The 27,898-nt window shown below is 38.9% G+C and overlaps 1 protein-coding gene across 2 annotated transcripts; it reads left to right on the forward strand.

Annotated features, from left to right (window-relative positions):
* Positions 1–104: 104 nt before the first annotated feature.
* Positions 105–27,898, forward strand: tprg1 (tumor protein p63 regulated 1). 2 transcript variants are annotated; one of them, XM_023268066.3, is made up of 6 exons: positions 105–261; positions 461–699; positions 3,640–3,731; positions 9,435–9,611; positions 23,043–23,196; positions 27,159–27,898. In XM_023268066.3, exons 2-6 carry the CDS (start codon positions 481–483, stop codon positions 27,351–27,353), a joined length of 837 nt encoding a protein of 278 aa, XP_023123834.2. In that variant the 5' UTR covers positions 105–261; positions 461–480; the 3' UTR covers positions 27,354–27,898. The 2 variants fall into 2 exon arrangements, with proteins under 2 accessions (XP_023123834.2, XP_054869836.1); XM_055013861.1 differs by lacking the exon at positions 105–261 and adding an exon at positions 271–381.

The following is a 27,898-nucleotide window of genomic DNA, read 5'->3' on the forward strand; positions in this document are numbered from 1 at the left end:
ACTATAGTGACATAAATCCAATCTAACAGCAGTCATAAATTCATTAAAACGGACTTTATTATTCAGCCCAGCAGCTTTTTAAAGCAACCAGGTGAATCAGTGAGTATTCAGGTTGTAAATCAGAGTAAAGGCCGCTGAGCTGCTCGGATGCTGCAGCCGCCGCCTCCAAAGCAAATGTTGGACGCGGAACAAGGAAGTTGTGCACCTGTTGTTGCCTCTTTATCCACTTTTCAGCTCCGACTGCGGCCTCTGTCACTGAAGGTAAGAAACGGAACTCTCTTCAGTATTATTTACTAAAAGTTACTTAAGTTTCCATTCATTGGAAGCGGGTGAGAAGTCGCTGCAGGCAGATTCACTTTGTGTTGACAGAAAGTGTCTGAGGTGCGTCAGAGCGCATTAGCTCCGTTGATTCAGAAGAGGGGAAAAAAGCTTCACTGCAATGTTGTTGGTCTGTTTTCAGGTGTATTGTGAATTCACGCCATGGCAGAAGCTGAGGAGGAAGTAGCTCCGACTGAAAAACAGCAGCCGCAGTTGAGCTCCTCTCCCAGCGGCCCCGAGGACTCCCAGCCAGCTGTTGTCCGCTCTGAGGGCGCCGAAGAGCGGCCAAAGGAGGACGGAGCGGCCCGGTGTGGTCCCGGTGGTCTCCATGTGGAGCCAACTCTGGATCAGTTTAAAATCAGGAGGTTCTTCGTGTTGAGGGTAAACACTTTCGCTTTTTCACCTCACCGTGACTTCCTGCTAGTAGGACTCCACTTCATCACGTGTTGTAGCCCAAACTATGAGAAAAATAATGCGTTTAAACAGTTTTCAAATGTATTTGTGAACAGTTTATGGTAAATTTCAAGATTGTTCCCTGTTTTGTTAAATTACAGATGATAACTAGCAAAATTACGGGAAAAGGGTATCGAGTTACGCTTTAACACTACAATAAATCAGACTAAAACGGCATTTTTGCAAGTAACAATTAATTCTTTTGCAGTATTTGTACCAAAACTGTGCGTAAGTGTGGCAAAGAATACACCCCTGATAGCAGCAGGTCAGCCGCTTGTGGTTGGTTTGGGTGGTCTGTGGCTGACACTGAGCAGCCAGGAGTGGACCACAGATGGGCCGTCATTTCGAGTTTTATGGGCCAGAACTGGGTCAGAATTATTCTGAAATCTGGCAGCTCCAGTTTTTGTGTCTCAGATAAACAACTGGCTGTCCTAGTAATGCTGGTAACACATCTGTATTACAAGTGTGATCAGTTCTTCAAGTTAATTTACAGCAGTGTTTGAATTTTTTGATCCATGTGGTTAGAAGAGACTCTGAGGTTATATGACACTCTGGGTTTGTCAAAATTTACCAGTTAATTTACTTGTAGATCAAACTGTGTGTAGTCATGTGATCACAGGGAGGATCTTAATAATTCTTCACCACTGTGATAAATATAAAATCATTTCTTTTAATGCAATAACTAAAATCAATACATTGTCTGGCTGATCTGATGTTTCAGCTGTTATAAAAGATTCAGAATCCTTCAGTTTTCAGTTGTTCATTTCATTTTGAATTAATGCAGTTTTTTTTCATCCGTCTAAACCCAGTGTGTCATAATGATAACCAAAAACTGAAATCTTTTAACAAAAGTGTGCAGTTATGTTGCTTTGACACCCTCAACTGTGGTCATTTACTTTAATATTCCTTAAGACGTGTCTAAAATTTAAATGGACCCACCTTTGGCAAGTTTAACTAATTGGACAGAGTTTAGAAACACACACAGACACACACACAGACACACTTGCTAATGCAAGATCCCATGATTCACACTGCATGCCAGCATAAAAACCAGGTCATGAAATCTAAGAACTCTCTATAGACCTCTGCAATGAGACTGTAGTGAGACAGAGATCAGGGTAAGAATATGAAACATTTCTAAAGCGTTGAGTGTTCCCAGGAGCACAGTGGCCTGAATAATGGAAGGGAAAGAAGTTTGGAACCACCAGGACTCCTCATAGAACTGAATATGGATGGTCAACTCAGATACCCTCCATCAGTCAGACCTTTATGGTTGATTGCCTGGAAAAATGCAACTCTTAAGTAGAAGGCACATGGCAGTTCACTCAGAGTTTGTCAAAAAGCATTTAAGGGAATTTGAAATGCTATTGATACAGTGAAGCATGGTGGTGGCAGTATCATACTATGGGACTGCTTTGCAGTAGCAGGAACAGGGAAATTGTGGGAAGGATGAATGTAGCCACATAGGTCCCCAAAGGAAACCTGCTTTAGAGTGCATCAACCTGGGATGAAAGTTCATCTTTCAACACAACAATTCGAAGGAAGTACCTAAGACAAACTTTCAGGGGCTTTGTGGCATCTATGCAAGACTACAGTTTGATGAATATGATGTTTTATCCCTCCATGAATCAACTAGCCTGCTCATATTGACCTTTGTTTTTCCCTGTTTGGCCAGACGACCTTCACTAGATGCAACTTTAACCCCTTGATGCCTATTGTCACGAACTCACAGGAATACAGTAGTTCAGCTAATTAGCTCTGCATAGATGGACCTTTTCCTCCCAGTTGCTCGCGCCTCCCCTGTCATGTCTCTGCATCCCCCCAGGGGGCACGCACCACACTTTGAGAATCACTGCTTTATAGGACCAGAAGAGAGATTTTAAAGCAAGGCACTTGGGAGGGAACATAAACGTTACATCATTTAGATTTTCTTGGAAATTTCATCTTGAGTCCTTTTCACAGAAGTCAGTCCACAGGCTGGTGTAGGAAACAGATGGTCTGGGAAGGTCTCATTTTTTAAGGTACAATCTGTTCACACAATGGTAATAAAAAAGTTGTTCATATGTTTAGCTTGTTTTGCATTCTTATGCATAGAACCTTTAAGGGACTATAAAATGTAAAAAAATAAATAAATAAAGAGGTCTGAATACTTTCTGAAGCAACTGTATATATTGATCATTTCTCAGTTGATCCATCTGTATGTAACCTCCATATGACCCAATATGAAAACATTTCACATAAAGGTTTACTCATGTTAACAGTAGAAAGTATATTTACTGAAATGTCAGTTGTTTTAAAATTATCATGAATATACATATACCCAGCCTAAAATGAATATTATCAGTGTCACAAAGGTACAGTGTACAGTATTGCAGGCTTGTTGTATTGGATTGCTATGGGGAGTCAGTCACACATCCCGTGTTGCCAGACCAGCTCATCACCAGCCTCAGATTACAGTAAGACTGTCAGGAGCCCTCAGTTTGAACTCCTAATCTTTTGAAGTTCTCCAACTTGGCATTGAAATAATAAAACATAAAGTGCAAGGATGGAATAGCATTAGAAAAAGAAATGCGTGTAGCTGGCAGTCTGAATGTGTTTTATGTACCGAAGCTTTCCCTTGTGTCTTCAAATACCTGAGTTACTCAGATTTCCACACGCTCAGCTTTCTTTGTCTGCAGTCATTTTCACATGCCCAGGCTTCATGTTTTTGTTTATTGTTATTTTGTCTGACACACAGATGCACTGACATTTTACCAGTCCCAGCTGCACATCTGCCTCAAAGATTACCCCTTAAGCTTTCTGTGCACACGTTGTGATTGTCACAATGGAAAATTAGAAAGTGACACCCGTGCATTTCTGTCTCCTCAGCCTGGCACTCTGAATCAGGCCATCAAAGACGTGGAAGCTCTGGTGAATAAGGAGGCGGATGGCAGCGTTCACGGCATGTGGCTGATGGCAGAGTAAGTTCCTGAGACCAGCTTCTTGTTTAATGTAATGTGCAGCAAGTCAAAACCTTGCATCAACACAGCAACACTTTACCATAACCCCACCATCCCCCTCCCTGTTTAGCTGTAAAAAGCAGTTTTAACACATAGTAAGTGGTTTATTATGTACTGTAATGAATTTGTAAACATGTTTCTAAGGAATTTTTAGGTGTTTTTAATGTGCATGTCTTGAAACAACTCAGCTCAAGTTATTTTACAGAGCTTAACTGCAGAACATTAGAAACAATGTGCAACAAAAAAACAAACTACGTCAAAAGTCAGTGTGAACAGAAGGACTGGTTCAGTGCCACTACCTTACACCTTGAAATCAGACCAGGTGAGCTGGTTTGACTTCCTGACTCCGCCCACCAGACTCCTGAAGGGAGAGGTGTGTTGTTTTTATTAAACCAACAAAACACTAATAACTAAAACATGACCAGATAATGAATGTTTGATCACTTGTTTCTAATGCTAAAGGACAAACTTAGTATGGTATGAAGCACTTAGCTGTTTATATGTACAAATCATTGACAGGCAGGTTTACTATTAATGTGTCTGCACCTTATTATGACCCGCTGAGCTTTTATTCTGAGTGCTTCATTCTGAATCTTGGAAAGAGTAAATGTATAAAATCCACCACATACTTTCTCCCAGGTCTTTCAGCAGCATTTCATTGTTTTCATCAGTGTATTTACTCAGTTACTGAAACCAAAGAAATTAATGATGCATTAATTATCCAGTTTATAAATATGCTGAATTATTTAAATATTGTGGTTAGATAACATGCTTTTATTTTAGATGACTGTAGATGTTACATGATGTGATAAATCATTCATTATAGTGCAGGCTCTTTATTGAACAGCTATGGATTCTTCACAGTCTGAGTTCCCCACCCGTCAGCTACAGCATTAAAACCACCTGCCAGATGTTGTACAGGTACTTGTTGTGCTGCTAAAACAGCTCTGACCTGTTCAGCCATATACGTCTGGCGGTGTCCTGTGGTGTCCATAATAACTGTGATAATGGCACAGTTGCACTAGGATTTGGTTGATCAAATCTGAATCCGAGCAGTTTGGAGGGGTTCTTACAGTCAGCAAACAAGATGAGCTACCAGATAGTTCAATGAACAAAGCCACTCAAAATGACCTCACCTAAACAAAAGCATTGCATAGTAGCTACCGTACACAGGTCTGTAAGAAGTAGAAACACTACCTCAATGAATATCGTTGAGTAAATAAGTCAGTCAGGTAAGAAACATCTTTCTGCAGTGGATGTGGAAGAACACGCCTGAAACAGGGAGCAGAGGAGAGGCTGCAGTGTGATAACAGATGGTGCCAAAATGTTCGGAAGTCTGTATTTTGTGTTAAAATTAAACAGACAAAGATGGCACAAATGTTCACTTTTGATGGAAATCCGTATATTGAAAAGAGTCACAAAACACGTTGTTGCCATGCACCCAAACAGGTCACTTGATTGTCATTAGCTATTCAAATTACCTGAAAAACAAGAATTTTTTTTTTCCCTGTGTTCCAATGTCAGTCACTTGACCTGTTAGTGGTTTTAATGTTGTGGCTGTTCGGTGCACTTACTAACATTTTCATTTCACTGGTAAAGGATTCATTCCATACAATAGTATTTGTTCAATAGTACTGCAGCAGATACAGCCTGAGCTAAAATATTTATCTGCCAGATCCCCAAGATATTTATATGTAAGTTCTCTATCACAGAAGGGTGAAATACCTGCAAATATTTACTTTTAGGCCATTGGAATCAATGAAGCTATGGCCTTTTTGTTTAAAAAAAATAAGGTATGCGGATTTGATGCAGATTGATTTTCTGCAACCAGGTAATTGAATTTGTTTGGAAAAAATTCTTATCTGCTCTGCATCAAATCTGTTCATACGCAGCTTAGAGATTCTATTACTTTTTTTGTTGTTTCGTCATTCAAATTCCTAAACCCATATACAGATTTGTAATTCTTCCAACTAGAATTAGAAGCTTTTTTCTTTGCCAGTCGTGACATGACTCTAAATGTATAGTGAATGTACAGTATCATGTGCTGCTCATTCATAATCCATCATTAACATATGTACTGGGACTGCAGTGCCCTGCTGCCCTTGGGGAGGAAGTGGCTGCTTGCCTGAAATTCTGTACATGTACTATGCTATATATTGTTCTAGAGTTTCATATTGCCACATCAAATGCACACATCCTCATTATTTAATATTTCACCCAAGTGTCAATGTGTTTTTCACCGCCAAAACTCCTAGAATACCCCATAAATCAGGGTGAGGTAGTGATCTAACAGAGAAAAATAATGTGACTGCAAGACATTTACCAAGTGCACTTGCAGATGTCAGGTTGTATCAATCCTGCAAAGCTTTCAGGAAACATTTAAAAGGCTGGCCATGTGCAAATGAATAATACATCCCAATTTATGCAGCTCTGTCCACACACGCCTGTCCTACATTTGGCCCGCTGTTATCGTTGCTACAGAAGCTGCTTTAGGACCTCTTGCAACAGAAAGAGTGCATTATATGGTAATTCTGTGACTGAATTTACCCAAGGGAGGCCGGTGACTAATGTCAGAAAAGCATGAGAAATTCCTCAAATCTGGCTTTGCTGCAGGTTGTCACGAGCTTTACAGAGAGTAAGATGATCTCAGTTTCTCTGCTTGTATTATAATACTATTGCCCTCAATTGTATTTATTATTTTTTCATGATTTTATGTTTCATTTCCCTTTTATTTTCTGCATTTTCTGAAATTGTTTTTGTCACAGCCACCGTGTTTTTCAATTTAGATTTAGGTAGGTGGCGTACCTTATGCAAGAAAAAAAAATCTTTTTTATTTTCAGTGTTTTGTGTCCATTACTTTTGGTAAATGCTTTATTGTATTGTCACTAAATAATAGCTAACTGAACAATTATTGAGAATATGGGCAGATTTTGTGGTTCATTTCAAGAGATGCTTTGAAATTACAGACATGAGAGTGGTAGCAATGTTTCCATTTAATTCTGGGCATGGAGCAAAAAAAAAAAAAGCATATCAAACTGGCCGTGCTCCTATGTTCAGGCTCTATACTAAGCTAAGCTAAATTAACTGTCTGCTGGCTGTAACTACTTAGCTTCCAGACACAACAGAGTCTTCTCACGTCTAACTGGTCAACAATACTGCAATGAAAGAAGTGTTTTTACAAAATGTAGGATCTGGCATATTATAGACTGTGCAGTTTGCCCTGCAGAGGTGTTTCCCTTCACTTCTCATGTCAGTGTGTCGGCCCACCCACAGTCTGATCCTGGATCTCTGCAACACCTCTGCACCACCTCTGCACCGTGCTCGACACCCATGCCCAGTCAAGGTTAACTAATTTCAGAGCTCTTCACCCACACCTTTCCCATGATGCCTTGGCTGTTCAGTGAACTGTCTTTTTTGGCCTACGGCTGTCTGCAGCAATCAGCAGTGGTTCACTCGGAGTCGGCCACGTGCATCCGGCTCAGCGGGCCGTAAGAAAGAACCACTCGGAGAGAATCCATGCCACCATGAATTAGCTGTGTGTGCACTGTGGTGAGTGGCGGAGTACACATCTCTATGTGAAAGGAAGCTGTTTTTGCGATTTCAATTAATACAGAAAACATTTTCCAACACATTTCGACAGTACAGTTAGTTGCTTTAATGGTGTTTCTCTTAATTAAACTTTCCTTGCTTTACTTTTTTTGTGATTTAGAAATGTTTGCATTAATTTTGTATGATCTTTGCCAAAGGCATTTTTGGAAAATTGTAAAACCTTCACGGTACATAATTGAGCAGCTTTGCAATACATGTTTGCGTGTGTGTGTTAGCTTTAAATCACCTCCTTCAGAAATGGGATACAAAACACTGCTCCTTCATCAATCTGTTAAAGTGACGGCATTCTGTGAGTCTGACATGGTTTACTTTTATGTCAGTGTTCCTCACAGCTTTATTCAGAAAAACCCACCACAGAGAGATTGCACAAGATTGGGCAGTCAGCTACATCAAGCCACGTACATCCCATAACAATGCATCCATAAACAAAAGACTAAAGCTAAATCCACCATGAAACAAATGATTTAACTCCAGCTTTTAAACTGCGACTCAAGTCATCTTTCCGATGTAACGAACATGACCGTTAGATCCTGACTGATCCTGTCTCCATTTCAAGGGGTAATTTATAATATCAGTGATCAATGAAGTTACTGCTGTTGTGTTTTGTCTCTTTGGGGACGCTCATATGGATCCTGCTGCTGACTGATTCTGTAGTTTTTTGATAAACTCAGAGAAAAGAATTCCTATAAACAGCTGGAAGCAACAATCTAAACTTCAGGTCTTGGTGACATTTTGTCAAAATCCAGATTACATTAATTATAGTTGAGTCTCATTTATGTGATGTGCAGACTCTGCCTTTATCACAATAAAGCTCTATGATCATGGACATTTCAGTTTGAAATGAATGTGGAATTGGAGAGCAAAGTGAATGAGAAAGGGGTTGTGTGCTCTCTGGACCAATACTGGTGGGGAAATGCCCAATCTGGACCAGATGTTGATATCCCTTCTTGCATACGTGAGACACCTAAGACCCTGTGGGATGGTCCAGTGGGTGAGGGCATCCTCTGGGTTATCAGGTGGGCGCCCTACTTCATCGGTGTTTCGCTGATAGGCCCACGACACCTCCAGAGGCTTCCACAGTGAATCACATCGTCCCAGGTTCACCCCCTAGATGCCATCTACTCACCTGAAGGCCTGGGTGGAGTCCTTGCTCCACAGCCACTGACTTCCCTTTTCAACGGCTCTGGGAAGGTCCTTGATCGCTCTTCCACGTACTTCCATCTACCGGAGAAGCCTGGATGTCAAGGTGGCTACAAATCCTCTGCAGCCTACTTCTGCTGGTCGGATCCTCACCTTCCAGCCTCACTGTTGTGCATCGACGGCAAGCTCTATATACCTCAGCTTCTTGTGCTCATAGGCCTCATCTACCGAACTCTCGCAGAGCACTGTGAGCTCGATGATGTAATGTGCCTAAGCGAAGCTGATCGTGGCACCAGGTCTGATCGCAGGTTGGTGGATGCGATCTCAGGTGGGAAGCAGAGCTTTTGATCCAGGCCTACCAGCGTCCTCCAATCGCAAGCCCCTCTCAACTGTCCAGGATCTGGGCAGCCAAGAGGACTCTCACACCCCCGGACAAATGTTGTTTCTTGCTATTGGGTCGACATGGGTGGAAGGGCATTAACACTCATGCGCTGCGTTTCCAGGACTAGTGCCAGACACTTTAGCACCTGGTTGTGCCGCCAGGTGTAATGGCCTTGAGTGAGGCTGGTCTTGCAGCCCACTAAAATGTTACTAATGCAACCTAGTCGCAACTCATACATAAAAGTGACCAGAATGCTCATCACACATGAAGCCACCACGTTTAGATGCCATCAGATTAACAGAAAGGAGTGCAAGGCTTTAAGGGGTTTCATTTGCTGAAATAAAATTAATTGCAGACCTAAAAATAGTGCAAAATCAGAAATTCTTGTGTTTTTTGAATGATTCTTGTTCTTTCATCTTTACATGAAAATAGGATTTTTCATCTGGTGTCAGACTGTTGGATTCCAATGGATTTTTGTCATAGTTTCTGTGAATGAAACAAACATTATCTCTCTATCTATCTGTTGACTGAAGGGTGGATCACTGGAACAATGAAAAGGAGCGTCTGGTCCTCATCACAGACAACACTCTCCTGGTCTTCAAGTACGACTTCATGATGTTCCAGTGTGAGCAAATCCAGAAGATCTCGCTGAACTTCATTGACCGCATTTCTTACGGCACCTTCAGTTTCCCAAAGCGCTCCCTGCTTCAGTAAGTCCACTCATTTTTTTTCCCCCTATCCGGTAAATCTGCAGCTTTAAACTTAGAAGGTCGACATTTTTGTAATTTGTTCTTGAAAATCACAACCACAAAGTGCACTTACTCTGCTTTTATATGTGCTCTTCTGGGGTTTAGTTGGTAATTCAAAAAAATAAAAACTTGGAAGCTTGGAGAATTCCAAATATTAGCCATAATTATCTGCACCGTGCTCTAATTTGCTTCACAAAAGCTAAACTCCCTGTGAGAAAACTCCCTTTGCCTCATGATTAACCATCACGCTTTGCCGCAAAACATGCCTCATCACATTTTTGGCCAGTATATAATCAGTTTGTAGCTTCTTTTTTTTAACAAAATCATACAACACAGTGTCAAATTAGAAGAAACATTTGAAGAAGTAATGAAAAATGTAGGATGTGTGTGGTGGATTGGTGCAGGGAGCAAACAGGGACAGTGAAGCAGGCGTGGCAGAGAGACGAGTGTGCAGAGAGGTTTTTGGGAGTAAGGAGTGCATAGCTGTCACTTGGAGCTGTCACTTAACTGATTAGTGGCAAAATTAATGTAGTCCTTTCATCTAAACCTTTTAAAGACGGCTCAGGGGATACCAAACCAACTAAAACTAATTTGATGAATAAAACGTAATGTGCTGTGAAGAGCTTAGAGAGCGCGGCCTTTATTGGAGGTTTTATCTCCGCACATTACGTTAAATTATACATAAAACGCTTGTGAAAGCCACCCGGGAGTCCAACAGTAAAGAGACGGTTTCAAGTAAGAAAGACTGGAGCCTCAAACATTTCCTCTCTCTGTCTTCATCTTCCGTGCTCCCTCCCTTTCTCTCCCCATCCTCCTCTCTGTCTCTCCCTCAGGAAGTGTCTTCTTTTTTTCGTCTAGGTCGTTCTGTCTTATTTTTGGCAGAAACTGATCTACAGTAAAGTTCATGTATATATGGAAATGAATCCTCCCTTTTGCTCTAACAGTACATGAAACTTTGTTCCCGCATCCAACATCAATGTGAGAAGGAAACTGTGAGAGGTCAGCTGGAGAGATTAGCTGTGTTGTTAATGTTCCAGACTCTTAAAGACTCGGCCTTTGTCGCGGGAAAGTTGCATCTTTATCAACATTGAAAAGTGTAATAGATGTGAAATTGTAAAGCGAAGTGAATGATGCGGAACTCAACATACATGAAAGCAGACAACATACATTTTAGAGGTGACAAAATACTTGACAGATTTTGTGGGCTGATAATGTTGCTTTGACAGTATTTGTGGATGTCTGCTCCAGCCGAACAAGTCACTCCATCGTATTGATCAGCTTTGAGGATTATTTTGATATCAGACCACTTTCAGGAGATCAGTAACATTACAGGTTGTTTACTATACAAGATTGCAGCTCATTTGTTGTGTTTATGACTTTAGATTTTGTTGGACCAATATTTGAATAAGAATTTCCCACTTTCAATTTATATTTTAAATAACCCAGTGTTTATTTGATCTGTTTTCCAAATTCTTAATGTACATTGAGCAGAATTTATGATTGACATTAAATGTCTGTGGTTAAAAACAGTTTAATATGTTCTGTATGTCAGTGTGAAATTTGTTTTAGCTACACAAGACAGAGCCTGAGTGCAGCTGTCTGGCACCAAAAGCGTGGGACTTGGTTCCCCTGATTCAGTGTGAATCTTGATTCTTTTCTTTTGCTGCATTTCATCAGCTGTCTGTGAAATTCAGTCCTTGTGGAAAAATAGAGGAGGTCAAAAGTTAACATGATTTGCAAAAACATTAATCGATCAATTACACACCATTTTACAGTCAGAAAAGAGATACTACTGTTTCCATTTGAGCCCTATATTTTTATTTTTGTTTTTATTTTAGCTTGCATTTGGTTGCCTTTTGTCAATAGCACTGTTAAAAATATGCCAAATTAGGTATTAGCTGCTTCCATGTGTACTGAACTCATTAAAAACATACAACATAAATAAATAATTAGTGGAGTAAAGGAAAACCTAAAAATGCAAGTCGACTGATATGTTTTTTTTTTAAAGTGATTCTTAGTCATTATATTATATTATATTATATTATATTATATTATATTATATTATATTATATTATATTATATTATATTATATTATATTATATTATATTATATTATATTATATTAAGATTAATCATAGACTATTATTAATATTATTATTATTTGGAACGGATACATATTTGCATTAAAAATGAAAATCTTGGTGTCAAACTTCAGAATAACTCCAACTAAATCTTTGAAATGCATTCATTTTGTGTTTTTAAGCACATGTTTAATGAGGAGAACATTTCAGCATTGATCCATCCGTGTTGATAGGCTGTTATTTGGGATATTGAACCAGTCAGACAGTGCTGTGGGTGGGACACAGAGTGGTGACTATAGATTCAAAGAGGCGGCACATACAGGTAGCACATTATTTAACTGATTTATTCCATGTGGAACCGAAAAAAATGCTGAAAAATGATCATTGGTCAGGCCAGTGATTATGCTTCCTCATATTGGCAATGTAAAGATTCTCAATCAAGTTCTAAAGTTTATTTTCCTATGATTTCCAAGCGGTTTTCTGAACTTTTATTCATGTGTATGTGCTTTAAAGTCATCCATATCCTGTAATTTCACTTCCCTAAGCGTAACAGTGAGTTAAATTACCAGCAACCACAGGGATATGTTCTCCCCCACATCTTCCTGTAATGTAACTCAGCAAGCTGCATTTAAGGCCTTTTAGAAAACACGAACATCTGTTGAGTTCTGATGTATCAAAAAGCTCCTACAGAGATGGAATGATGCGTTTATTCCCACAGTGCTTTTGCAGAGCGGATAAATAGAGCCACCTGCATGGTTTTGTGGTATTATTTTGTCACAGTCATGACTGAGAGACGTGGAGGCATCTGCAGCCTGATGTGCTGACAGTTGTCATCTGACCACTTGATGTCAGTGTGCACCCTCAGTAGAGGAGGTTCACGGCAGGAGCACGCCACATCACATTTCTTCATCTGTTTGATGTCGTCATGGATGATGATAGGATCACATTCTGCAACTGGAAAGCCTCTTTTATTTATGCGCTGCAAAAAGAAAAGAAAGCCGCAGCCTTGGAGCCCTGGCAGAGAAAAATAAAAACACCGAGTGCCTCGACTTAATTGCATTAAATGTACAATTGCTGTAAAATCTGCAGCATTTGATTCTACAACGTTATGGTATTAAAGTTCAGCCTTTGAAGCTACATCACAGGCAACAATTTAACTTGGATTTCTCTCAGTTTTATGTGTGATAGCTTAGGTTAATAATAGCTTATATCAAAAGTAATAGAATTAAATTTACAGAACTGAGACTGAAAGCACTTTTCTGAACGACTGACCTTGAGTTTTCCCACACCAACTTCTTCAGAACAAACAAACTCCCTCTACAGAGCATCTTATTTGGCGTCAGTACACTCGTGTTTGCATGTATTTGTGCGTGTTTTTGTGTGCACCCCGTCAGCCTCCCAAAACCTTGACGATGCCAATAGAAACTGTTGAGGGAGTGTCAGTATTTTTAGTCCTGATGATTTTGTTTTCATCCCACATTCTCCAGGTGCGACCATGAAGAAAAAGCTCAGTATATTCAGCATCTGTGGGGAAAGATGTGTTTTAAGTGCCTTATTTCCAAACTGTCTAGACAATCTAATTACCCAGCACATCATCTATTTTTTTTATTCCTGTCTGAAAGAGTTGGGTGTGGAGGTTTAAAGAAGCCCCACTAGAGGTTGGTTTGGTTGTAAGAAATATATATATTTATGAAGGTTGGAAATACTCCCAGCACTGCTCTCCTCTGTTGCTCATCGTATCAGATGTTTTATTTTTTCTGCATAAGGCTTCAGAGGGAATGATGCCTTATTTAGCCTCCACCTTAAACTACTTCAATTTTATCAACTTAAAACGTTTCCTAACTTGATCAGCTGTTACGTTGTACATATGAGTTTCTTGGCATTTGTTTTGCACACAAACAACATGTCAAATGTGTTGTTTTCATTCGTCATCCTCATTCCATTCTGCTGTCTTTGTGACCACACCTGTCCAAGCCAAAGCAGCGCATGCATTCAGACAGCAGAGGGCAGTCCGTACAAAGTAGCTACTTAAGATATCATCAGCATAATGTACAGCTGGAAACCTCTTCAGAAGAACATTTAGTGAAAGCCACAGCTGTTGTAAAGCAGACAGGTTAATTAAAGATATTTATATTTAAAATGGGGAAAACACTCAAGCCTTCAATGTATTATGAAGCATAATAGAAAAAATATTAAAGCACAATATTCTAGTAAGGATCAAACATTGAGGCATAACTTTTTGGAATCACACTTGATGAACAAATCGTCCTTAGTTCTATGACTGTTAAGATGCAAAAACAGGAAAGTGAGTATTAATTCTGTTTTTTAAATCAAGTTGGACTTTGCAGGTTGTACAAACCAAAGCACCGCCTCATCTTGATTCCTGCTCAATAATCTACTGCACACATGTTGAATAAACTAGCACTGAGCTAAGATTAAATGAATATAGAATAAATGTATGCTTAGCTTGCATGGCTGCACTTCAAAGTTCAGCTTAAAGGACTCCTCTCAATCTTTGGCAGCAGAGGCCTAAATATCCTGACTTTAGATATCTTCAACTCAAAACTCCTCCACGGCCACAGAAAACATGTTACGACTGTTTTAACAGGCTGAATCATTGTTCTCACGATGAGGACAATCAGGAGCAAGTATATTCTGCAGAATGTTTCTTTAAACTGTAATCTTTTAAACCAGATGTAGGCAGAGCGACCAAACAAGCACAGTGAGACGTCACATTATACTGCCTCAACCAAAGAGGCAGAACAAAATTTGCAGGTATATACAGAGCTATATCTTCACATAATTACAGCCTGAACATCAATATTTGTTTTAAAAAGTCAGATAATGATATGAATCTCAAAGTAAATACACAACACAAACAATTTTGATAGAATTGGTATCATTTCTTGATAGTTATCAATTGACAGTTACTGATATCTGCAGTTAATATCAGCCTGGTTATTTGCCTGATTATAGATCTAACTCTACATCGAGCAGTTTTAATAGATTTATGGGTTTCTTCAATATTTAATTCAAAAAATTTCAATTTATGCTTTGCCAAATGTGTTTTCTTTGAAGTCTTTATATGTTTATTTACCATTTGTAGGCCTCAACATTTCATCAAAGAGAAGTTGTTACAAACTGTGGACAGCTACTATAGACTGTAGGGCTGCACAATGAACAAATTCTAATCACAATCATGATTTTGACTTTCCACAGTTAAATGAACATGGTGGACTGTAATACTCATGTTTTATATGTTCCATTAATCGAAAACTCTGCACATCGAAAACAGACATTTTTAGATAAACTCCCTTGGTTTCACTTTGGGTCAATCTAACATTAGAATGCAACTGTCTGAGCTGCAGTAACTGGCTGGAGACTAGAGGCTTCTGTCTGCACAGCGTCTAGCTAGCTTGTGTCGTAGCCTGCATGTGCAGCATTTAGGGAACACTGAAAAATTTTAGTACGTATCGACAAGCGGATTTTCAGCAAGTGAGGTGTTTTTGATACAATTTTATCTATACACCAAATTAGGTTATTTTAAGTGTTGATGCAAAGATTTGTACATTAACGTGAATGTAGCACAACATGGAAGTGAAAGTGGTGTTTTGTTTACTTAAATGTGGAATTACAGTAAAAATGTTTCTCTGTACAACCAGTGACTAATGATATAAAAACATTTTGGTCTCTGTATTGATCAAAATAATCTGGAATGTCATTTTGGAGGCATATAAAATGCCTATGTGAACATGTTAACAAGGTGAAGAGCTTGATTTTCCCCAGAGGCGGCTTTAAGTTACCCTTTAAAGCAAATTTGCTGAAAAAAACTGCAGCACTCCTCCAGATTCCTCAGAATATCAGTTAGGAGAGTTAACTGCAGAACAGCTTCTTTAGTGGGTTGAAACAAACAATAAATCACAAAGTTAAGGAAAGGAGCAGTCCTTCCAAATTCTTATGTAAAACTCCTGAGCAGAGAGCTGCAGCTGCTTCTGTCACCACTTTATTCAGAGCGACTGTTAATCACAGCTGTCAACATGCGTTCTGTTTATAGCCTCAAATAACTGTTCAAAACTAACTGATCACATGTAGGGAAAATGTATTTAAGGTGATTTTTTAGTTTTACTCATGTCCCGTTTGCCAAATTAGTGGACGGGATTTCTGAGTTATAGTGCAACCAGCCACTAGAGGTTATTTTGACCACAGACCATAAATACTTGGAGTATTGTGACAGTTTATATGGATCGTAAAACTAAAAATCAGGATTCTCATGGCACAGTTTATGCTAAGAAACTTAAAATATGCTGTATTGATATCTTTACCCTCTGAGCTCCAAAACTCATGAGTAGGTTATCTTTAAATTGACAAAGTTGCGCAATATCTCAGTCAGAAACTGCAAAAACAGAACTGTTGAATCTTCAGCGTATGACGGTCCTTTAACTACTCATCTGACCTGCTGCTCTGTTGGGAAAATGAACCAAATCTAAGCCTGAGCCTAAGTCTAAATTGTGATTTTTCATCAAAGTGTCTTTATTCTTTATTTCTGTCTTCTATAACATTCACCAAAAATAAACGGTTTGCATTATTCTGATTGAAAACTAAAAGTTCTGCGCTGCTTGGTCCAACTGAGAAGGCTGAACTGGGCTGAACTGCAGGCTGTATTTACACATAGCAGTGAGAAGACAAGCATAGAAACAAACTGAAGTGTAGATAGTAAAATATCTACAGTTTTTTGATCTACCATTTTTTTTCAGTATTGGTCAGAATTCTGGCCACTTGGAGAAATTTTTTTTTTCCATTTTCGTAAAATAGATCTTCAAAGAAACTAAACTTTATTTGCAATTTATGGCATTGTAAGATTTCTGAGTTGTCTGTTGTACTAGCTATGGTTGTGATGTTTCCACAGAGATGCAGGGCTTTATATTGCAGAGAAAATGTGACAGAAGTAAATAAACAGTCAGAAACTGCTTGGAGTTGAGGGGGTTAATATTTTCCAGGCAGCAGGATTTCCACTGCAAAAAAATACAATAAATTAAATACAGACTTGACTTTTCTCAAGTGAAACAACCCTGAATCCCTTTAATAACTTTGAGATTTTATTGCCAGATATTGTAGTCCTACCTGTAGTACAAGTCTTGTTTTACCTCTAAATCCAAGAGGAGGGGGAAAAAAGCTAACAAGCCCAAAAATAAAAGCACAGATCAAGTGCAGAATGTGCACACAGGCAGCTCCCGCGGTGTGCAGTATGAATTAATAAACGCCAGTAGATTCATGTTGTTTTGAGGCATGCTGCTGTAAATTTAAACACCTTGGGAGCAGCTTTCAGCTTGTGGACTCTGCTTTTTTATGGTGGAAGTATCTTTGCCAACAGCCTGCAGCTATGATATCACAGCTTTTGCATCATGGCATCAACAGTATCATAGCTGTAAGTTTTAGGCTTCAGAGGTTGCATAAGCAGCTTTATCATGAATTATGTAAATAGCTTGTGTGTAGCTCGACTACTTATGTTTGCCTTCGTTTTTTAGTCACTGCTTTTTCCCTCATTTCTTTTTTGGTGTCTTCATGTGTTGAATGCAACCTTGCTGGATGGATACATGTATGGATGGCTGACAAACCTGCAGGCTCTGTTGAGCAATCGGACCAGATTTGTTTGTTCGCTTCCAGACAATGTGGGACACTTGCCATGACAACTGGAGCTGGGCTTGATATTTATCTTGCGTGTTGACTTATGAGTCCTCAGCGCTTGAAAGCCCGGCTAGGAATTTTTCGTCACTTGCCCTTAAGCTCAGAATACAGTGTTTCTCTCATGCATGTGTGCGTTTTGTATAAACACTGTGAATTAAGTGGAACCTCACTGGGAAGGTCAGGAGGGGGTGGATCTCCCCGGTTTGGCCTCTTTTGCTTCTTTTGATATAAACCTTGGTATAGCATGCTTTTTACGGTTTCTGCATTTGGTGACTGTATCAACGTGAGGTGCAGTGAAAGTCCAAACCCCAGCTCTGCCACATAAACACAGAGAAGCCTTCCAAGGCCTCTGGCTGGAAAACCCAGCCCTGCTCTGCCTGTTTGGGCCGGTCTCTTACTCAGTGATAGCTTACCTGTGGAATTCACCAAAGCTTTTTTATATCCCCATTGATACTAGAGCAAAAGCTGCACACTCCTACAAAGGGCAGTGTGTGCAAACGTAACTCCACCATCCTCACCCACATTTGCTGAAATATAATCAGTCTTTTAGCCCCGGCTTTGCTTTTGTACCATTTTTTTTCTTCCTCCCCTTTTTCCTCTATGCACAACATTTGCTCTGGAGGAGGGACAAAATGTTCAGCAGCGGCATTGTCATTGTGAAAGTACTTGTGTAAACAGGGCTGGATGATTGCATTATGATGCAGCCCCTCCCTGGGACCATGACATATCAACTGCTACACTCCTATTGTTTAGCCTCAGGTGTTTAATTCTGGTTGGCAGGAAGTGCACTGTTGCACAAGGCATGTGGTAAAATGTGCACATCAGTGTGACAGGTCATGTGGAAATCAGGACGCTGTTGGAAAATTGCCTGGATCCTGATGTATTTATTTGTATTTCTTTGTCACCTTTTATTATTCTGTGCAAATCAGCAGGTACATTACACTGTATATAAGACTTCACACATTTATGTTTGTGTATTCCACAGAACGTCAGACCACTAACTCCACCAGCAGTTACAGCTGCTGACAGAATCACACAGTGCTCATTTGACATAGCAAGCTACACTTTATGAGCACTGTTTGCACAATTTTTGTCCAAAAAATTGTGCAAGTTGTCTCTTGAGAGCTGTCATCAGTGTCTCTGCACAGCATTGAACACCCAACTAACCCAAGTGTTTGAACATCCGTACTACATAAACAGCAAGGCCTTGTGTGGGTTTATTGTAAAGTTATATAGAGTGTGATCAACCAACCAGTCGTGTCCCTGTGCAGGAATACTCTGCTCCCAGTGCTCTTGCAATACTTGTAATGCTCCCTGGAAGTCCTGTTATGTAAACATGAATCTCATAAACTGTGTCAAAATGTCAACTCTTAAACTCTAATTTTATTTTGGTAAAGATGAAGCAGAAACAGAGTGCCAAATCTAGTGAGTCCAACAGGTGGAAAGCAAAAATTGTGTTGTGGCTAAAAACATCTGTGCGTAATCTCTAGACTGTGACCTGGTGCACAGTGTAGTGGAGACTAAATCACATTTAACAACTACATACATGTTAAAGAAAACAATAAGCAATTTCCTAGTGCTGCTGACCTTTTAAGGCTTGGGAAATTGTACTGTGAAAGCTACTGTTTTTTCTCCCAGTGTTGGCCGTAGACCCACCTCTCATCACCAGTAATGATCCTCAGCTGAAGGCTGGATCATCCCAGCTGCTGACTGACACAGAATGTGATGTAACATGGTCTCATGACTTGTAACAGTTATTGTTTAAACACGTTGCATGCATTGACTGTGATGTGAATGGTCCCAGGACTTTGTGATCTCACCACATACATCATTGTCATTGTCAAGCGTGTGCAGAATGTTAATGATTTTTAACACACAGTATGGCACGAATGACTACAGAAATGATGACATTCCTGTAAACATATCTGGTAATGAGTGCAGTTATTTAATCATGTTCTGAGAAAGAATTGCCAAAAAAGAAAAAAAAACATCAGATACAAACAACATCTCTGTGTAAAGGAACAGTACAGATTCAGATCTCCACCCATGTCACTTTTGTTCTTTTGTCAGTGTCACTGTTAACTGAATGTTTTGTATATTAATTATTGTCCTGTGACTTGTTCATTACATTACTTTAACAGGACAATTAAGCTCCTGCAGCAGTGCTGTTTGTGTTGTTCTACTAGAATTTAAATTGTGTCAGGCTGACAAGTCAAACCGGTTACTGCAGGTCTTTCAAGCCACTGTTTTGAATGATCTGGTAGTTGTTTACCTGCTGTGTTCAACACATGCCACAAAGAAAATGGGATGGTAATGTGGCTGACAATAGTCAGATTAACTCAACAGTTGCAATGTTGCACAACTAGAACATTAGAAACACATAAAAAAACTGACCTACTTATGGATCAAATTAATACTGTATGAAGTAGGGATGTCCTGAACAACTGTCACTGGCCCTGCATCTGATCTGAGTCATTTAACCTTTGGTGTCAAGATACCTATCTATCTATCTATCTATCTATCTATCTATCTATCTATCTAGCTATCTAGCTATCTATCTAGCTATCTAGCTATCTAGCTATCTAATATATTTAATTACTTGTAGTATCTTGTTGCTCCACCAGGTGGAGCTTCCATCCCTCCGTCTGTCTATCCATCTATCCATCCATCCATCCATCCATCCATCCATCCATCCAGTATCGTTGATTAGTTGTAGTATCTTGTTGCTCCACCAGGTGGAGCTTCTCACTGTTTGTTACCATAGTTTCATAGCAGTTCCATGTTGGCAAGCAGATAGTATGGTGGGCGTTCAGGTAATAAAGAGGCGTCATGAGAATGTCTTCCATGATGTTTAATAACCTCCAGCCAGAACGTGTTAAACCAAACTGAGATCAATTAGAATAGTGTTGCTATACCCTAGTGACATGGCCACTAGCCACCTTTATCACCTGTATCACATGCGTGTGGCTTAAAACATAAAAATCAATGCTTTATAAAAATAAAATAAAATTGAGTTATTATTGAATTATAATGCCGCATTTATTAAGAAAATTATTAAAAACATGACACCTGAGTGATAGCATATGTAATAAAAGATTTGGAGCCGCTGAACAGAAGCTGTAGCCTTTTCCAGAAAACTTGTGTTATTAACGCAGGTTATTTTGGCAAAATTTTCACAGTTTATCCCTCTGAACCCCAAGGAGATTCTGGGCATTTTTTGCTCCTGCCAAACTTTACTCAGTGTAGGTTTGTGTTTTATTACAATATACGCTCCTGCACCTGCATCTATGGAAACGGCACAGTTGTGACTAGAAGTAGACAGAAGTTTACATTTTTAAAACCTCTACAAACTAGGCCCACTTTCCCTCTACTAAAGATATTTCACCATGCTGAATGCATCTTCCAACACCTTTTCATTTTTGAGCCATGCTGCATTTATTTTATTAATCAAGTGTGTTTTATTTTGCTGTCAGTCTCTATACGGTAAGTTATTTCTATATTTGTCGTTCTTCTGCTCTGTAAAAAAGCTGCCTGTAGTTAAGCTGAAAAGTCCTTGAATTTTGACTGGATCAATCGTAGCTTACGATCACTGAATATTTTCTCTTTTTTTTTTTACAGGATCTGATACAAACAGTTAATTTTTTGCAATTTTTTGAACGAGACATGTAGAATGATTTCTGTTAAATATCACAATTTTAAGTTTGGATTTGGTTGATTTTTCCTTGCAGAACCGTACATTACATAACATTTTCAAGAGCTCTAACAATAGTGAAAGTCCATTAATTTCTAATTTTAAAGTTACTGTCTCTGCTAAATGGTTGAATATTGGCAATTTATTTGAATTTTTTTTTATAGATATCATGACTTTCAATCCCATTGGCATGTTTTACGGTTCCGATGGTTGAATCTATTTTTTTCTCTGACACATTTTAGTTCAGGTTTGTTTGAATATCCTTCAGAAGGGTAAGAATCCCTTTTGAAGAGATACAGTGCAGGATGTTTTAAACTCTCTGTGACCTTTTGAGAAGCAAGAAAGATACCATATTCCCCCCAGATAGCAGAGTCTTAGAGGTATGAGATCCCTGGATCACATTTGATGGACGAACATTAAATAGAGAATTGTAAAGATCTTCACAGCAGGAAGATCAGCACCGACATCATTTCAAAGATGGGATCTGCGAGTGTTCAGAGGTCTGTTTGCTCTCAGTCTACTGAGGTTTCATTAGGCTGGGAAAAGATATGACCCGGGGGCTTTTTCATTAAAACCTACAGTATTTACTTTAAAACGACTAAAGAAAGAGCAGCAGAAGAAAGAGAATATCATGAACATGCTGTAGATTACCTCTAAGCCTGGTAAACATGAAATTACCCCCACATTGAGTATTTGCCCCGAGGACAGATTAGTGCCATTTTTTCATTATTCTAACATCGTTGCCATGCAGCCAAGAGGTCCGTCTGTCCCCTTTAGGGAAATAATGTGAACTGATGTGAAGCAGAATGATCCATGAATGCATGTGGCTGTTTCATATCAGATGGTAGCTACACCTTTTTTTTGGTGCACATAATGACATTTACTGTGCAGGACTTGGAAAGGTGAGAAAAAAGGAGTTTGGATTTTTGAGCCATCCAACACATCTGCAAGAAATATATTAGCATCATACAGAAATACGTATAAAATAAAATGCATTTGTTCAGCTTTCTTTGTCATGTTTAAGTAGATCATTAGTCCTCGTGCAGATAAATGCTAAGTATCAAAACTTCAAAAAACAGATTTTCTCGAGTCAAACCATAGATAATAATGATTAACTTTATTTTTGTTGCACCTTTCAAAATACAGGTTACAAGATGCTTTGCAAAAAAGGCAACAATAACACATTAAAACTGGCAATAAAACATTTCCTAAAAGCCTTATTTGGTTTACTTATGAAAAGGGATGCCGTTTAAGAGGAAAATAAGATTCACCCACAAAGTCCTATAAGACATTACCACCCCAAATACATGACAATAAATTAACACAAAGATTTGTGTTGTTAATTTCTATACCTCTAGCAACTCAGGGTACAATGAATGATGCATTTTCATTGTAACATGGCTACCTGTTGCTATTTTTAGATAGTTTGTTTACTAATTAGAGAGAATGCTTTCTATATGTAGTTATGGGAAGCATCAAGTCACATAATCATATCAGTGCTGCAAATATCCTACCTCTATAAAATGGATAAAATGTCCATAAATGAACATTAATCAAGACAGAAAATATGTTTTACTTAGATTACACAGTTACAATACAGCAAAATAAAAATATTCCGATAGCTGTGATGGCGCTCAGTATTCAACCTGAGAATGACCACTATGTACTGCAGCTGATGAACCCTTAATCTTAACTTATCCTGCCTCCATGTCGGGAATAAATTGTAATTTTAAGAAATTTATGCCTACAATAAAATCTACAGCATATCAACGTACAGTTTAAGTAGGCTAATAGAGTTCTCAACAGAAAACAAAAGAATTCCTTTGTAGAAAGCAGTGAGTAAATGGAACTTGGACTTCAGTCACATGGCTGAGTCAGATATCGGTGACCGTGGAAGACACTCATTTTGATTTTTGGTGTTTGGTTTTTTTTCCAGGAGAGAAGGGGAGGGAGTTCGAATCTTCTGGGACCGACTGAGGGAGCCCTCTTTCAGCTCCAGGTGGAACCCCTTCGCCACCGACTTCCCCTTCATCACCTTCACTTACCACCCAGTGAGGAACATCAGCGACACATTTGCTGCTCTCTGCGACGTAAGTAGATCCATCACTGATAACAGCAGGCCACTCTTTAAAGGTTCCGTTCACCCCAAAACCCAAAGAAACTTACCCTAGAATGCAATTTGATATGAATTTATTTGCAGTTGCTTTGATTTCTACCATTATCCCAACCAGGGCTGCAACTAACTACTGTTTCAATAGTCACATAATCTTTTGATTATTAGTACTCTGCTCTCAGCCTTTGAATTTCGCTTGAGGTTGTTTTATGCACATGCTAACTAACAAGAAACACAGTAAAGATGCTTGTGTTATACTCTTGTAATATATGTGTGTGTTCTGTGATGTAGATCGATAGATCCATAGATGGAAAGAGCACTTTATTGATCCCTGAAGGGAAATAGCATAAATAATATGGATTTGCGTGAACTGGTACAACACTGCGTTTCCAACAGCCAACTTGATTATAACCTGGTGGCTGAGATTGCATGCTTGGTTATTTTAACACTAGCAAAGCAAAGACTTGCCAAAAGTGATGAACTGATCAACAGACCTTTATAAGAGTAATTCACATGCAATGTGGTATTCATACATAACATGTACATGCATAACACATGCCTGTGCTCAGCACAAGGTCATTTTTTATTAAATATTTCATCCGTTGGAAATGATACGTCAGCTAAGCAGCCTTGGCGGAGTACTGTGCTCTCTGAGTGCTTTTCTAGTCATCCAGTGCTAATGCAGTTCTCATGCACTACTATAGCAGCATATGTCTGCAGACTGTGAGAACGCACTCCATGCTTTTATATAATTATAACTGTTAGCATTCATTCCAAAACATTCAAAAAAAAACCAAAACAAAACCCATAAACAATTAAATTGGCTGGCAACATATTGTGGTCATTGTCCTAAGTTGAGAATGTAAATTATTTGTTGCGCTTTTACTCTCAGTGCAAAGAAGGCTAAAGGAATTTACTTTGTGGTAGATGTTTCAGTCCAGGTATAACGTCAGGATTCCTGAGAATAACCTTAAGTACTTCACTGCTGATATCCTGAATTTCCAGAGAAGTAGGAGACTCAGATATCTAAAAACAACTTGAGACAATAAAGTGAAACTATGCAACAGCTGCATGGCAACCTTCTGAGAACATTTTTAAGTGTCATTTGGGTGAATTAAGCCTCACTTTTAGTTTTGTGTTCTAAAACTTCTTGCTCTAATCCAGGTGGAAGTTTGTACTCCACTGAGTCATGGAGACATTTAACTTTTATTACTTAAAAAAGCAGAGATTCATTGTGTGATCAAATGAGTCATCACAGAGCAGTGACTTACTGGAATTAGGCATCAGATAGCATTCATGTGCAATCAGTCATTTTCAACACCTGATAAAACACAACTGACATACATCAGGATGCCAGGACAAGGAAATTAATATAAATACAGAAAAAGCTGCGCTCAGAGCACTTTGTCTTAGCTGCTTGTGCTGACAAATTATGATTAGTGAAACGTGTTTGCAAAACTTTCACAGGAATTTCAACATAACCACGATGTTTATGAGCAATTACAGCAGGTAGCTCAGCGTGGAACTGTAATCAGCAAAGCTTTCCATACTGTGTCAGACTGATCGGCTCTGTTTGTGTTATCGTGCTGAGTAAGAGAATGGAGGGAATTATACACATTTCAGTGGCTGCACACGAATGCTGACAGACTCAAACTAATGTGCAAAGATCTGGAAGCACATTTGGTAAGAATGTGACACAATAATTGTCTTACGATGATATGACTCAGAGAAATACACCTTTGTGAGTCTCTCTCTTCTTAAGATTTGAGCATTTAATTATTAAGGTTTAGTAATACATTAACTTTTCAGCAAAAATCACTCAATAGATTCCTAGAAATTAGCATAACAAACAGGCCACAAGTGATTATCTGACCTTCAGATGAATAGAAACTCTTCTGTAGTTAGAGCTAAGATTTCTAATTTAATCTTTCTGTGTAAATACTCCATTTGTGCATAAAATCTGTCTTCTAGCTGCCAGTGTGTGGGGTGTTTTAGATCAGCTAGATTGATCTAATTTATTCTTTTGCATTGGTCTTATTTATTTCAATGTTTGAGACAGCTCTTGGGTTGTTTTAGGATACTGGTAGGCTGTTTAATTTCAAGATGGTCCTGGTTAAAGCAATTAATGTGATACAGTTGAGGATGCACAAATGTTTTATACAGCTCACTTTAGAAGCTTATGCTTCTTTGCACCTCAGGGTGAGGAGCTTCTAAAGGAAGTTGCAGCACCCACACAGTTCCCCATTACTCATCTCTCTATGCAGGTAGGAGTCATCAGTGCAGAATTAAGTAAACATTTGCAACAGGTCTGTATAATAGTAAACCTGAAGCTGCTATGTTGCAAAGAAACTCCACCTTCTTTAAAAAAGACAAGCTCAAACGTCCCTTTTTTAATTCTAGAGTTATCATCTACTTTAAATCCAGGCAGATGTCTACAGTATGTAAAAGTTACGTGCATTAAAAATTCAGGGAGGCTACTTTCAAAGTTATGCATGAATAATTTTTGGTTTGGAATTTAATGAGGAGGTTGTTTTAACCTTTGGCTGAGCTGCTTTCATAATCCTGTGTGCTCTCATTGATTTTCTGACCTTTACTACTTGCACAATACAGACTTTAGTCGGGAAAACTTGTTGTTCATAATGATCTGCATACATGTCTCTAATGCTGAAACACAATTACAATTATTCATATATTTCCTAATAGTATCTTGTTTAATGTGTGCAGGAGACCTACATTTAGGCTTTATTTTAACTTCATAGGTTGACAGTGTCCTTCTGGTTAGCATTGAATCCCAGGACCTGCAGTTTATTTTTTGACTCCCATGACATTTGAGTTGGGTCCACCAGGACACAAGAGATCCCAGTTCCAATGTAGTCCTCTAGTTTCGAGCATCTGGAAGAAGCTGCCACAGTTCCTCTGTGGATTCAGTCACTGTCAGTGTCTTCTGTCTCTTCATGTAATCCCACACTGACTCCATCGGGGCTCTGTGGGGACCTGTGCTTTCACTTTGTTTTGGGGAGTATTTATTTTTGATTGATAGAAGTAAATGTAATCCATTTTAAGACCCCTTAGGGGAAAATCAAGTTTTTACCTTGTTAACATGTACATATGATATTTTTCTTTTTGCTACAAGACACGTCATAAGCAATAAAGGCAGTTATTACCATGGTTGAGCATTTAAAACACTTCAAAACAGCAAATTTGTACAGTTTCTTATGTAGCTAACCTTACAAACCAGTGCTGTCAGTTTGCACAATTTGTTCTTTTCTGTATCATTATTTTTCCTCAGAATTGGTTTCCTGTTCGATCATGTGTGGTTGAATTCCTTGAACATTACAACTTGTCATTTGTTAGGAAAGAGCAGTTTTACAGTGTTGTAGGTCAAATCAAATAAATCTTATTTATATTCTATAGGAAGCAAGAGCGTAGGGTTTCATCTAAGTAGAGCTGAAATGATTAGCCATATTAATCTATTTTAATAATTGTTAAATCAAATGTATGTCTTAGGAAAAAAGTCCCTCTAATTCCAGCTTCTTAAATGTGAGTAATATTTAGGGTTTTTTTTTTCTCTATAGCAGTAAACTAAATATCTTTGGGTTGTGGACAAAACAAGACATTTGAAAATGTCGTCTTGAACTTTGGGATACACTGATTGACCTCATTCACCATTTTCTGATTTTCTGTACACCAAACAAATAATTGAAAAAGAAAATGATCAACAAATTAATTGAAAATAAATGAAATCATTAGTAGCACCATTACATTTAAACCATTTTAAGGCAGGAAGGGATTATTTTCATGGAAAGAAACATGCAGAGCTGTGTTTTTAGGGAGTTAATAATCAACCAGCGATGAAATTAAAGTACACAGAAATTGATGTATTTCTGAATACTTTCAGAAGCGACTGTATTCCTGATCCTTCTGCGTTCTTATCCACAGATCCAGAACTTTCGTGAGAAGCTGAAGGATGCAGCACAGAAAGCCCATACCATGAAACCAGTTCCTGGGAAAGCCAATGGCGTCCTCGTCCTAAACCAGCAGATCCACATCGATGCTTATGTGGGTGCCATGTCTTTCCTTGGGAACCAGAACAAACTGGGCTACAGCATGGCTCGAGGAAACATTGGCTTCTAAACTCTGTTTAATATAATAAATTTACTACTGTTCATATTGTTGGCTCAAAGTCTCTTTAGGTGTTCACAGTGTATGATTGACCAGAGGTTATTCCAGGTTTACTTCTGTTTCACAGGATTCTCAGGATGTTCTATGTGAGGTTTCAACTATGTGATCGCCCCCACTTCTTGTTATCAGTGTGTGGTGTCTGACGACTCAGAAATATCCACATTTCAGTGCCGCTCTTCACAGGATGATGGATCCCTGCTACTCTCAAGGAGCTTTGTATTTGCTCCTCAGTGATATGGTAATTCAACTCTTTTGCAATGGGACTCCGTTCTTCCTCCCCCGGTGTCTCTGGAAAAAGCCCATTCCCATGCCATTCAGCCCCTTAGAGATTCACTGGAGCATGGGGGCACATTTGTCAGCTTAGTTTTATCAGTCAAAGTGTATTTTTACAGTGCATACAGTGCTGGAATTTCCCCTTGGTTTGTGCATTTACTATGTGGTTCTGTACCTTGTTTGACATCATGTGTCTGTAACAGATATAAAAACATGATCTTACA

This window comes from Amphiprion ocellaris, chromosome 2 (genome assembly GCF_022539595.1).
Source record: "Amphiprion ocellaris isolate individual 3 ecotype Okinawa chromosome 2, ASM2253959v1, whole genome shotgun sequence".
Classification (NCBI taxonomy): domain Eukaryota; kingdom Metazoa; phylum Chordata; class Actinopteri; family Pomacentridae; genus Amphiprion; species Amphiprion ocellaris.

Coding starts and splice junctions, on each gene's coding strand:
- tprg1 (XM_023268066.3), top strand. CDS start 481: ATGGCAGAAGCTGAGGAGGAAGTAGCTCCGACTGAAAAACAGCAGCCG. Junction 700..3,639: donor GGAGGTTCTTCGTGTTGAGG/GTAAACACTTTC, acceptor CTGTCTCCTCAG/CCTGGCACTCTGAATCAGGC. Junction 23,197..27,158: donor CATTTGCTGCTCTCTGCGAC/GTAAGTAGATCC, acceptor TCTTATCCACAG/ATCCAGAACTTTCGTGAGAA.